Source organism: Cynoglossus semilaevis, unplaced genomic scaffold, assembly GCF_000523025.1.
Source record: "Cynoglossus semilaevis isolate Cse_v1.0 unplaced genomic scaffold, Cse_v1.0 scaffold1721, whole genome shotgun sequence".
Classification (NCBI taxonomy): domain Eukaryota; kingdom Metazoa; phylum Chordata; class Actinopteri; order Pleuronectiformes; family Cynoglossidae; genus Cynoglossus; species Cynoglossus semilaevis.
In genome coordinates, this window is record NW_007585111.1 from 353,432 (window position 1) to 367,361 (window position 13,930).

Genomic DNA, 13,930 nt, shown 5'->3' on the forward strand with positions numbered 1-13,930 from the left:
CTCAGTCACAACACACACAGCTGGGAATTCCATTTAAGAAATGCATGTATACATTGGTGGGCCATAGTGTTGAGCAACAACTCCAGTAACTGGGCCACAGATGAGTTGTTGATGCGATCACTTCATTTTACAGCTGACAACCTCCAGACACAACCTGACATTCATTCAACGGTGAACTCATTCTAGAAGAAAAAAAACACAGTTGATAATCGAACTAATAAATGCAAAATCAAAAATGTTGTGAATTGTAAATGAAAAAAAAGATCTTCATCTTTTACTGACTGAATTTGTTAAACTGTTAAACTTAACTAATTCTACATCACTTTACTTGGAACAGAAGCACAATTTGAATAATAGTGATACAAATTCTGAAATTTGCGTTATCAGGGTTTCATCATCAGAGGAAAATATGATTCTTACCAATATTCTATAATTATGCTAATATCGGCCAATAATATGGGATGGCCCACATTATTTGACATCCCTGGTTCAGATTTAATAAAGCCTGAGTAGATAAGTCGAAGATCTTACACCTGAAAACACCTGAGACCTAAATCCAAACAAACCTCACAGACACAGAACCTGCTCCACAGTGTCAGCCCTGATGAAGTCCAATCACTGAATCACCTATCAGTATGTTGGACTTCCTTTGTGGTGCAGGGCCCAGATGTGGAGATATCCACCTTCATTTTCATTCATAAACAAACACAAACACATGCCTCCATTAGCATCAGCAGCAGCAGCCGAGCTCTTCTTCCTCAGGATGTGCAGATGGTTCTCATTACCTCCTGAGGCCCTGACTCAGTACATATTAGTTCACCAACATGCCCTTACACTCACGCCTAAACTCATCGAAATTCCATAACGTCGGCTCATGAATGTCTCTGGCCTCTCTGGATATTTTTATACATGACATCATGTCCTGTCACAGCACATCTGCAACCACCTACAACAACCTGCAATGGTTCTGGCTGCATGTAGAGCAACTGGAGGAGGCTCACAGAGACCATGACACCACGGTCCAGAAGTCTGTCCCACTCAGGTAGCCCTCTGTATGTCCTATAGGTCGCATCTAAACCAGAATAAGTCATATGTATGAGGATTTCACCAGTGATAAGGCTGATGAAGTGTGATTCATGTCAAAAAAACTGCAGCGGAGAAATGCAGAAGTGCCAGCCAGGCTGGTTCATGGCACTTCCTGGAGTCAGGAATCGTCATGGTTCAATATGACTTTGTGACCCTGCAGAAATAGTCAACAAAGTCAGGAACCGGCCCCAGAGATCTTAAAGTATGATGTAGAACAGCAGGGCCGTGTCATTAAAAAGATATTCGAGGAAATCTGTAAACCGTTAACAGGATATAAGTGAAGTTTGACTTTTATTAGCCTCTGCTGGCAGGGAAAAGAACTGAAGAAAATTCCCCACTGACGAGAATCCACTATGAAAACACCACCATAATAGAAGCAATAAAATTAATAAAAGTGCAGAGTTAAAACTGTTTTCCCAGGGTTTAAACAGGATAATGACACAAGGGGAATGAGATCAGGGACTAAAATATTACAGGAATAAAACGCTAACAGCTACAATCAAAACACACGATAAATACATGGTACATTGTTGTAGTCAGAGTATAATAACTGCTCAAAACACCCGTTATGTGTTTTACTGCGTAAAAAGTATAGAAATAATGACAGGTATTTCTGCCTTTCTTGGTGTGTGTGCGTCTTCTGCTGAACTCTTACACCCGGAACCACCGACTCTGTGGAAAGTCAGTGAGCACACGCTGAGTTTGACAACCACATATCCTGCTGTTCTGAGTTATTGTTGCTGGAAGGAGGAGAGGGGACGAGGGGAGTGGGGGGAGGAGAGAGCTGATGAAGTGCAGATGATAATCCAGACAGAAGGACATCGTGTTATCGTCAAACCTATAGGGAGGATTTAGTTGTTAGCTGATGCTGCTCCTCCTCCACACCAGTGTCTTAAGGTGAGCAGCGATAGCATCGTTTAAACTGCAGTAAATTATCCACACTTAAATACAGATGAGATAATAATCCTACATTAGACGTGGAGTTTACAACAGGAGATTATCTGTGTTGAAATGAGGAGATATAGGTTTTGTTTTTGGGCCCTCCCCTTGTGTTCACATGTTCACCACAACAGCTCTCCAGGGGATGGGTGTCAGTGTGTTGCTCTAAGCCAGGGGTGGGCGCACACACACACACACACACGTATAAATATAAATACAGTGACGTTATCTGACTTGTTTGTGAACTCTAGGGTGTGTCTGCGGTCACGGTCGACCTCCGCTAATCCAAACATGTTCTAAACATGTGGTCCCTTTGCTCTTTGCTCCTTTGAGGTTGTGGAAAAATGGACAAATGTTAGAGATTATAACTCCGCGGTAACCTTGTTTTTAGTGTCAACGTCAGTTAAGACCTAAATGATGTAATGATTATTTACTGGCGGTTTTTCTTGGAAAATTCCCATCATTTCTGATGTAAAACACTGCAGCAGCTCTGCATCACACAAATCTTTTAATTGTAGTAAAAGTGACCAATATCTTCACCAACTTATTGGCTAGTTTGAATGTAAACTATTGCTATCTTTTTTGTTTCTGCAACAGTGACAGCAACAATTAAATACAGCACCACTAGGTGGCAGGGTATGGCCATACAGAAAAAGAGCGGTCTTACCTCAGAACTGTTGAAGAAAATCTTTCATCAATTCCTGCGAGGTTGTTTTCAGCTAAACAGGATCCAGTTTGATGCTGAATGAGTAAAAGTTTCTGTGAATTAAAAAAAACCCATTATTTTTCATTTGATCTTGTTTTGGTCTGTCATGGAATTTTTCTAAAAAAGTGAGTGGGAAACACTGTAGTAGATTGACTGTAATACACGCAGACAGTATTTACTGCAGATGTGGACACATTTAATGCACCACTGAGATAATGTAATGTGATGATACACAGACCATTACAGTTAAGTTACAGTCATACTCACTGACACCGCAGAGGTCAGAGGTCCTTTGACAAGCATCCCAGGACAGACAATATGACTCCCTGAAGGTAAGGATGAGGCTGCAGCTTGTCTGGCCATCTGCTTCAACCTACCCCACCCCCTGCCACACCCACACACACAAACACGCACTATTATTCCTCTGATAAATGTGGCTACACATTCACACACATGTAGTTAGAGTACTTCTCAAGGTTAAAAGGTTCTGCCTGAGCTAATAATTATAAAACCTGACTCACAGTATTTCGTTTTTACAAAGCTACATCAACATATCTTTATACCACATTGACTTTTACCCCAAAATGCCCTCACTGACTAACCCTTCACCCCTTTATCCTGGCTGGGCAGCAGTAACAGAAGCAGCTCAGGTTTATTAGGGTTAACTGTGTTGATTGGTGATGAATCAACACAGATGTATCTGAACCCCTCATGTCCAGGATGAAAGACGACCCCTACTCTTTGAATACAAGAAATGTTAAGTAAATAAAACTAGTTATCAATAAAAAAGCTTAATTAGTATTTTAGGTTGCCATATACTTGGATCATTAGTATCACTGATAAGTAAGCTTCATAGCTACATAATGTAATTGCATAGTTATTTTATTTAGTTTTTTTTTTGTTAATATACATGTGGATAAAAAAACATGTAGGAATTAACGTGTTTAAGTGATTAAAGGGTAACCATGAATGTTAGTTCATTTATTTTATTATTGTTATTGACCATTTTCAGAAGTTTAATTAGGCAAACGTGAAGTGTACTATGGTGTGTGACCACTGGATGTCAGTGTTGTACGCCGTATAGAATAAAATGTTTCGTCCTGATCACAGACCATAACATTCCGACTGTAATCATACAGTGTCAGCAGTTATAAGATATTATTTGTTAACATTTAAAGTATGAGATTACGTCATTTAGAATAATGACTTTTGTAGGTATATATATATATATATGTGTGTGTGTGTGTGTGTGTAGAAATATATATATGTGTGTGTAGAAAAATGTAATTTAATCCACCGTTTACATTTTGACTGTCAGTGTGCACAGTGGTTCATTAGTTGTGTGGATTGATCCAAGAAGACTTTCCATCCACATATTTACCACATGCTTTATGTTGTCAGTTTATTTTATAGAGATGTTACAAATATGTCTATAATTCACCATTTTCTTTTTTGAATCAATACATAACACAAACACTTGCTGAATACACTCAAAGTAAAATTCCAGGTCATTGGTGACTTTAACTCACATGTATAAAGAACTAACACCCTGGGCAGGTTAGCCCGGCTTACAGCTAAGATTATGTACATAATCATTTTCACATTACAGCAGACACCAACAGAGGGCATCATTACTCCAGTTCATTGCAGTTAAATGACTTGTAACTTCAGTCAGCCAGGAGTCAGCCGTAAAGTCAGCTGTCCTTTACATAAATACTTGAGAAAATAAAAGTACCTTTAAAGACAAAAACAAACAACTATAATCTAAAAAAAATATTTTTAAAAAGTGCATCATTCAAAACTGACATTTCCAGACTTAGGGCAGAGGAAAGATCTCAGCAGAACATGTGGTTTAGTCCACGGTTCAGTCACAGCTACAGTAGAAATATGTCGTCACAACAACTCACCTGAAATGTCTAAACTATTTTCAAGTAATAATGTTTCAACTCAGTCAAATTAGCTCTGTTAAACTGGAACCTGTGAAACCAACATCAGGCTGGAGTCTTTTCACACGACCGTCACCTGCTCAGTGTCTCTTGACTGAGCAGCGTCTTTCAATATCATACTCTCCATCTACAGTGAAACCTAGGATATCTTTTAAGATAAACCCACAGTGGGTTTTGCATAGTCTGGAAGTGATCACTGAACAGGAACTGGTTCCTTAACGACAGAACCTGAAGAGGGAAAGTTTGTTCTTTCCTTTCCATGGCTGGTGTACTGTAAGGTTCTGTTTCCACAGGGCTTTGAAGAATTCCTACATCTGAGCTGGAGTTTACTGCCATCCTCAGAGAGAGGAGCGGGAGATATGATGGGTTACAGAAAGGGGGGGAGAGGGGCACAGCCCTGTCATTACTTTACATACAGCCGTCCAGACTGTCTGCAGGGTCTTAACCTCATTCCACAGTCCACATAAGAGAGGATCAGGGGAATATTAACGTGGGCTTTTCTCCTTAAAATAATGACTTTATCCAACGATATGTTTTGGCAGTTGAAGCAGCGTTGGTGCAGCTGAGGTGGTGTCACCTCTGCCTCAGGGGGAGGTGTGTGTTACTGAGGAAGGAGAGCTGCTGCTCCAGACTGCACACACGAAATGCCAAGTAGCAGGAGGAGAGGATGAGGAGGATTATCCTGAAGACACGCAGGGAGACACACAAAGAACACTGACATTAATGGTTGTTTCACAGCAGGCCGGTCCTCGTGGCTGAAGGATTGGACCATGAGCGTGGACTGAACAAACATCGAGAAGAAGAACGTCGATACATTTCTCTGTGTGTATTCGGACATCGTGACATTTTTTTCGTTACATTACAAAAGTGTAATTCAAACCAAGTTAAAAAACCAATATTAATATTCAGTCATATAGTAAGACAAAAAACAATTTAAAAAGTGGTTATAAGTTAGAGTAATAATGATAATAACTGTTTTAAAGATTCCTAGTAATATGTTGTTGGCATTGAGGCAACAGTTCTCCACATTGACGCCACTGTTCAGCAGCCTCTTGGCTGACGCAAGATTCACTCTTGGCTCAGACCTCCATGACAATAGTCTGTCAGGCTGAGCCAATCACACTGCAGCATAATAAGGAACGTTTTTGAAGAAAGGAAAACTACTAAAGCATTATAATGAATAAATAAAAAACATTATTACGGCTCTCACAGGAGGTCGGTCCAAAAATAACAGATTATTGTGTAACTGCTTTAAAAAACAGCAGAGTTACCTGTGAACTGTTCGTTATGGTGCTGTTAATGAAGGGACTGAAACCACACATTAACAGAGACTAAAGTAGAACGTGTCACGTCCTCAGGGGAAAACTTGGATTCAATTTGATAGATTTTTACCGACTTGGCCAAGTTGGTGTGATTCTGAGTGTAGCAGTTAGCACGCCTGCCTCAGAAGCTGTCCTGGGTTCGATTCCCAGAGGACAAACATGCTAGATAATGTTAGTCCTCCTCTGTAAGTAGCTTTAGATAAAAGCGTCTGCTGAATTCATAAATGTAAGTTTAAAGGTTCTTTCTGAATTCATGGTAATGAAGATGTGAGCCAGTGACAATCCAGGCTTTTCTTGTGTGAATTAAACAAGTGAATCTGTATAAATACTGCTGTTAATTTAGATCCACATCTGGCAGAGGAGTGCTGTCATACACTATTCCACAGCTGTGTGTGTGTGTGTTTGTGTGTGTGTGTGTGTGTGTGTGTGTGACTGGTGGCGGAGGTGTTGGTGTCCACTCACAGCAGGGTGAAGAACCTGAGCAGCTGGTACTCCATCTGGCCCAGCTCCGCCGCCCCCGGCTCTGATAAAAGACCTCTATCTGTCTGCAGAGCTCGCTCTGAAAACAAACACACACACAGAGGACGTCTCTTGACTATGTGCTTGTCCACCTGTCCAACTATTTGGACTGAAACAAGCACACGGCGTCCCGTCTCACTGTGAGCGCTGTGACAGGAAACACTTTGGAGCTGAGACATGACAGCAGCATCTCTGCAGCCACAGGATGCTGAGTTGTGTTTGCGGGCCTAAGAGCTGGGCTCTTTAGTAAAATGACATTAATTAACACTGTGCACTGAGTCCACAGCTGCTGCCTGCTGCTGCTTAGCCTGCCACGCTGCCTGTCTAAAAGCCAACCTCCTCTTATCACAAAACCTGAACGCAGCACACACAAAAAACATCCTGTTTTTTCAGTGTTGTGAATGTGCTGCTGGACAGAGGACAAAAACAGAACACTAGACTACATGGTAGCTGAGCTGGAGCACGCCGATGTACGCTGACATCCTTTTTCAAACTGTAATCTCAACTTAATCTGCATCTGAGCAAAAGCCTTTTAATGGAAGTGCACTATGATCTAATCTCCATTACATAAGGGAGAGAGGCTGATGTGGCCTGTCCTCCACTCTGCAGCCAACAGAGGTCAAAGACATGAATGATATCAGTCAATATCCATACACTCCATATAAATACTTTTTTTTTCAAAAAAGCTTTTGATCACTGCCTTTAATCTAATACAAACACAACCCCATGACTTTTCACACTCTTCATCATAACCTGTGAAAATGACTCACCCATTTTGCATTATGTTCAACATATATTTAACAGTTGATCTGCACAATGGCAGCGTTTATTTGGTTGTTAATCAACACAGCAGCTGTCAGCAGTTATCGCCTCCCTCATCCCGGCACTTCAACCAGCAAGTTTAACACGGACCGCGTGGCCTTGAACTTTAGATCCAAAGACGTTTTCGTCTGTATGTCAATAGTTTTATCACCTTCCTGCAGCTGCTCTGATTTGAAGGGTGTGTCAGAAGTGTTCAGGCTGCTGGTGGAGTTTCCTAGGAGATCAGGGAGAGAGGAGGACACAGACACCACCGAGGGCTTCCTTCTCCACTTTAACACTGACTGGAAATCGTCTACGACGGCCGGGAAATCATCGGTGGTTGGAAACTCGTCCTGTGAAATAGAAGGACAGCTGGTGTAAATATATGAGACTGGGAGAAAAACATCACCTAGTGGTGAAGTAGAGTGATGTAGATGTAGATGTGCTACAAAACACAGACAACAGCAGTGGTCAAAGTGTTATCTTACAGATTTCTGCTTCCCTCACCTTTATTTTTCTTTTCTGTTTAGGACTCATTGACTTTATCCGCCTACATCACTCAGCCCCCTAGTGTCTAACTAAATACCCTGACGCTTCTTTAAGGGGTAATAAAGTTTAATATCAACCTATTTAACTTTGAGTTGTGGTCATAAAGCGATAAAATAATGAAATCAAAACTGTTGGCAGTAGGATTTGTATCTATATAGATGGATTCCAAGAAGCTGATCGTGTGTAAAATGGGAAAGTTAAATGATTAGTGTCAAGTTAACTAACAGTGTTTGAAGGGGCCGTATGAGCTGACCCTGAACGGGGGACTTGATAACAGCAGCTGGTTCTGTTTTATTCAGCATTGAATAATATAGTTGTAGAACAGTTTATCATCATCAATTTACTACAAATAATTTTTCACATTTTTCGTCAATGCGACACCAATAGGAAGAACAATAAATATCATTCCACTAGGTGGCAGCAGATGGCTCTAAATACTAAAAAAAAAGAAGAGCTTCAGGTTTCTTTTTTCAATTCCTGCAGATATATCTGTGTTGTGTTCAACTAAATAGGCACAAGTTTCAAAGCGTGTAAATTATGAGTCAACTGAAACAAGAAGATCATTATATTTCATTACATTAGTGCACAAGTACAACGGCTCAAACGAGGTTGTGAAACACTGGTCTAGATACTAGTAATTATTGATCTCACTTAACAATTATCACTTGTAAAATGTCCACGAAGCTGAGACATCTATTGATTTCCTTGGTGATAAATCAGGACGTTTCAAAATCCCCTAGTGGAGACAGGCTGTAATTAAAAAAGTAACTGTTTGAATGTGTTTCTGTTGCTGCTTTGAAGCCTTGACGATCAATTAGAGTGATTCACAGTGAGAAGACAGCTGTGTTGCCTGTCGTCCCTCTGTGTGTGTGTTTACTCTGGTCGTAGCAATGATAATGACCAACGATGACGGATGATTTCAGTGCTAATGTGAACGTGAACAGTCGATGAATGGATTCTGTCCTAACTGGTACAAACTCATCGACACTTTAATGATGAGGCTACACCGTCACTTCAAAGTGTTCACAACTGAAACCAACATTAGAGCAGACCTGTACAGAGATCAATACCACGTTGTTTCTGCCCGTCTGTCATTGTTGGCTCCATGAGTATATTCAGTTTTCCGTCTTCACAACAGAATGATAAAGGACGTGTAATCCAATGGAGCACAATTATTTGTCGTCGCTGTTCTGTGGTCTTCATTTATGAGGTGATTTGACCGAGGTGTTTGACAACGTCTCGCTGACTCTGAGGATAATTCAGTGGCTGACTGCAGCCGTCACAGGCTGGTCTATCGATCTTTCCTCTGTGTGAAGAGAGTGAAGGCCTCGGGCCACAGGAAGTCAAAAGAGGCCACAGCTGCAGAGCTCATATCACAAAAAAATCACCCTTTCAATTATTTTATTTTTATACCATCCACGTGGGCCTAATACCATATGGGACTCGCACAATTGGTCCTGTTAACACACATGCTCCAGGTTGATGTAGTGGTTACTGACCAGTGATAAGGCCGGCTCCTCCATCAACTGCTTCAAGCTCAGACTCTTCCCATTGACCTGATTAGAGAAAAGAAATCACCTGGTTACTGCACTGTAATGAACAGTGTATGTGTGTGTGTGTGTATGTGTGCACGCTCTGACCTGTAGGTGTGTGCAGATCCTGCGGAGAATGTCATATACACTGTCTCTCGACAGCAGAGACACAAAGACATACTGTGAAAAACAGAAGAAAATTAAAATGAAAAGAAGGAGCTCAACATTTTCATTTCCTAATGTTTAAAATGTTTTTTTATTTCAATTAAAAGTTCCAGTTTACCAGGTTCACATGTGTTGAACATGTTATAACTGACATGTTTTCTAATTCCACATCACAACAAAGGCACCAGCTCCAGTCTTTGACTGACTGCAGTGCTCTCCTATACATACGGTTATGTAATCTATGTTACATCACCATGTGGACATAGAAAGGACCCAGACATTTGTCCTCCATACATATGCTGTATGTAAACACCCCACAGTGTCTGTAATCATTTCAAGCCTGAAGTCTGGAACTGTCCAGAGGACCATTCAGCCAGTTAGAACAGACAGGTATAAAGTCACATTTTAGATTCTAATTTACAAAGCGTGAGCAGGACTTTGTCGTGGCTGCAGAGATCAGGTGTCTGTACTGAGCAGTCAGAGTGAATCAGCACAATTTCAGAAAAAGCTGAAAAGTTTCATTTCAAACTAATTGTTTTCTGTTGTGGCTCAAATGAAAAGCATGTCTTCGCCCACTAACTGTGGCGAAGTCCTTGAGCTACGAATCTCAAGACCTTCAGAAATATTTAAAAAAAACAAACAAACAAAAAAAACAACAAACAAAAGCCTTCAATAATTCATGTATGTTTTTGTTCCTGGAAACATTTTACAAACAACCTGACTTGACCCCTTTGCCTTTACACAGAGGCTGTGCTGCAGACAAATAATTAATTTAAGAGAACAGTTAATTAAAAAAAACAATCATCATCATCACCCTCTGGGTATTTATGTGCTCTGCTTATTAACCTATCATTACTAATGAACGGAGGCACAGCAACATCTTTGGACCCGGCACCTGACGACAGGTTGAGTCTGACGTGATAAAAAGTGAAGAGTATTCTTTGAAATTTGACCTGTAGTAGTGGAAAAAACAACAACACTTGAACCCACCACCAGCCGGGGACTCTGCTCTGCTCCTATCTTTAGCTCCGGTGTTTTTTTTTTTCCATCACACCTCAGCTGAAAAATGCACCCGTGCTTCACTAATCAGCGCGGTGGCTTTAACTCACAGTGGCTGCCGTGGAGGTGTTTACCTTCTGGCCCGTGTCTGTGGTGATAGCCAAGCCGTTGGGCACCAGGCCCGCTGTTTTGTGCTTCTTCACCAGCCTCACAGAAGCAACAGGGAGGGACACCTGCAGGGAAACACAGACAGTTACTCCACAGAGACAAACATTAAAGAGAGATGACGAAATCCTGACTAAATCATCAGAGTGAATGCACCAACCCTGGGGTTGGACAGGGACAAAAACAAGTGTATGAGATAAAAGGTGTCTTATTTCAGTGGGAATGTCAGCAATGCAGTTGGATAAAGAGGCTTACGGTGACTGAGGAGAGTTTGGGTTTCAAGGAAACGGAGGAAAAACTAATACAAAGAAAAGGAAGACTCACAAAAGGTCAGAGTCTGACTACAGTCCAGGGAGACAGAGCTTCAGGTCTGTCCTCGTGTGATGTCCAATCAATAAATAATCACATCTGTTAATTAATTATCAGTTAATCAACTTCAGTGACTTCTTCTCGTACCTTGATGTCTTTGCCGAACAGGTTGGCATAGAAACACAGCCAGTTTCTGGAAATGTAGAGTCGGCCTTGCAGAAGAATATCTCTGAGAAGAGCGCAGGAGTAAACTGAGGAGAGAGAGAGGGGGGAGAAGGCGGGAAGGGGGGGGTGTTAAATGTGGGAGGTTTGACAACAGGCACAAAGGTGTGTCTCGATCAAAAGTTGGTCAAACAATAGAAACTAAAGGGAGAAAAAGAACAGTATGTCCGTTTGTACAGTTTTGGACAACAACAGTTCTGCCCTGACGTTGGACCACTTCTTTGTTCTGTTTATTCCCTTTGGTACTCACTTAACTGTGGACGTGTTAGTACTGACCAAACTCTGACCAGTGGTGCACAGTATATGAAAATATATATGTAAACGTAGGTAAAGGCTAATTTTACTACCAAATCAGTCGGTAATTCAGTTTATATTTATACACTCTGTTGAGTTACAGTAAGTGATAGAAACACATCAACTCAACTACAGTTGTTTCAAGTTACAGTTGAGTTTTTTGTTTACCAGAGGAGAAATGATCATCTACAGCAGTGTTTCCCAAACTTTCTTTCTGGGGACCCATGTTTTAAAAGTCACAAACCTTTTTCACAAATTCCTGGGAAACATAATGCAAGACCCACCTGAGGGACGCGACCCAGTCTTTGGGAAACAATGATCTATTTGCAAAATCTCAATCATGGAAAATGTCTATTGTCACATACGATTCAGTAAGATTTCATCAGTTGATGAAAGTGAAATACGACATAGAAAAGTTTTCAGTTACTGTGAAGTTCAAATAAACTTGAAAAACAAACATTTTTCCCACAATAAGAGAAAGTTACTCTACCAAACATTAACTTGACTGAGTTTTATTTGTGATAAAGAGCAACTCTTACCTTTCATGAGGATCTCATCCTTGGGCACCCCCTGGAACAGTTTGTGGTACTGCGAGTTGTACTTGCTGACAGTCTGTGCAGAGGGACAGGGCAGAGTCATGAGCAGCTCCTTGGTGGACCGGCCTGTCTGTACAGTGCCAGCAGCCCTGGACACTCCATCAGCACCACTGGCACCACCAGCACCAGCGCCCCCTCCTGCTCCGCTGGCCGCAGACACCACCCTCTCCCTCAGCGGCAGGGAGCTCTGCACCAGGCTCAGCACGTTGGCACCGTAAACACACACACACTCGCGCACATCCAGGGCCTGGAGCAGACTGCTGCAAGAAACACACTGTTCCCCTGTCGCCGGTCAGTACAGGACACAGTAGGAGAGCTGCCTGTGCTACGGCTACTGTCTACACACACACACACACACTAACACTACAGTCACAGCACTAACGCCTCACTACACACGCACTGAGAACCAAATCAGCAGATACAAAGCCTCCTTTCTCTGCCTCAATGCATATACAGCAACTCCTCGCTGCACGCAGCTCACACCCTCCCTCTCCTTCCTCCTTTGCTTTCCACTACACACACACATACATACACACACACACACACACACACACACACACAAGCCCAGTCCCTGATTAATCAGCTCCTAGAATAAACAGCATAACTCAGCAGCCATATGCACTCCTCAGAATCCACAGATCAAATCTGTTTCTTTGACTTTAACGCCTCTTTGTTCATTTACACCCAACAGTCATTACTTTTTTCCAAACAAACGTGTATATTTTCCATGTCGGTTGCTCTTCTACTGCCGTGTCATTCACAGAACTCCAGAACTCGATACTGTTTGTCATCCCTGACACCGCAACACCCCGCTCCCCCTCCCCCCCGCCACCCTCCTTCGGTCCGGCCCTGCTTCTCCTCTCCACTCATGTCTGCTCAGTGGGCTGTTGTCTGTCACCTGTGCCTGTGTCTGTCTATTATTAGCCCCTGTTAGCTCCTGTCCTCCGTCATGTGGATCTTAGAGGTGTAACAGCGCTGTGATAATGTTGACTGCTGCTGTACCACCTGAGCTGCAGGGATTCACTGATTCCTTAAACTGTTCAAGTGAATGCACCTCAATTATGATGAATGAAGTCGGAGCATAAGTCACTGTTGAATTTGGTTACATTTTTCCATTATTACGTAATAGAACAGGATAAATAATTAAATAAAATTACAGGTAAAAAGGGAACCAATGAATGTCAGTAAATGGAATGCCAACAGAAGTACCGTACTGAACTCTTATCAACAATATATTCTGTGTAATCAGAGTGTCATCCTGATTGTCCTCAGTGAAGTAATACAGTAGTTGTTTGACAAGCAGAGCTGGGACTCACCGAGCCCCTGTAACATTTCTTCACATCTTCATAAGACAGATCTTCAATCAGCTGAAACCTGGGGGGGAAATAAGAAAAGTTTGGTTTTAGAATATTCTGATATATGATCTATGATCCAACTGAAAGAAAACTAGGACTGAACTACACTTCATATATTCTTATAAATACTCCTAAGTATGTAACACATGCATCACACATGTTGCACAGGAGGAATATTCAAAGTAATACTACATCCAAAAACTCATATCTACTGCAAACACCGTCCCAGAATAGTTTATGGTGAGATCAGCTGTCACTGTGAGGACGCTGCAGGAGAGACGTTTGCACAGGAAGAAAGTCTGTCTCAGATGTTTGTGAAGGATTTATCTGTGGCTGCAGAAGCCTCTCCTCCTCCGTCAGTGGCTGATGGACAGAGAACAGAGGACGACGTGAAGCCACGCCGCAGAAACACTCTGCTCAAGGAG

General features: G+C 41.8%; 1 protein-coding gene across 1 annotated transcript in view; it reads right to left on the minus strand.

The window, feature by feature from the left end:
• Nucleotides 1–3,703: 3,703 nt before the first annotated feature.
• gramd2aa (GRAM domain containing 2Aa) overlaps nucleotides 3,704–13,930 on the minus strand; it is a 23,396-nt gene continuing 13,169 nt past the window's right edge. The window contains exons 4-11 of the mRNA XM_008337068.3: nucleotides 12,094–12,166; nucleotides 11,186–11,289; nucleotides 10,699–10,797; nucleotides 9,509–9,580; nucleotides 9,368–9,424; nucleotides 7,492–7,672; nucleotides 6,462–6,558; nucleotides 3,704–5,359 (exon numbers count right to left, since the gene is read on the minus strand). Of these exons, the coding sequence (XP_008335290.1) occupies nucleotides 5,251–5,359; nucleotides 6,462–6,558; nucleotides 7,492–7,672; nucleotides 9,368–9,424; nucleotides 9,509–9,580; nucleotides 10,699–10,797; nucleotides 11,186–11,289; nucleotides 12,094–12,166 (792 nt within the window). The 3' untranslated portion in view covers nucleotides 3,704–5,250. The remainder of the gene's footprint in view (nucleotides 5,360–6,461; nucleotides 6,559–7,491; nucleotides 7,673–9,367; nucleotides 9,425–9,508; nucleotides 9,581–10,698; nucleotides 10,798–11,185; nucleotides 11,290–12,093; nucleotides 12,167–13,930) is intronic.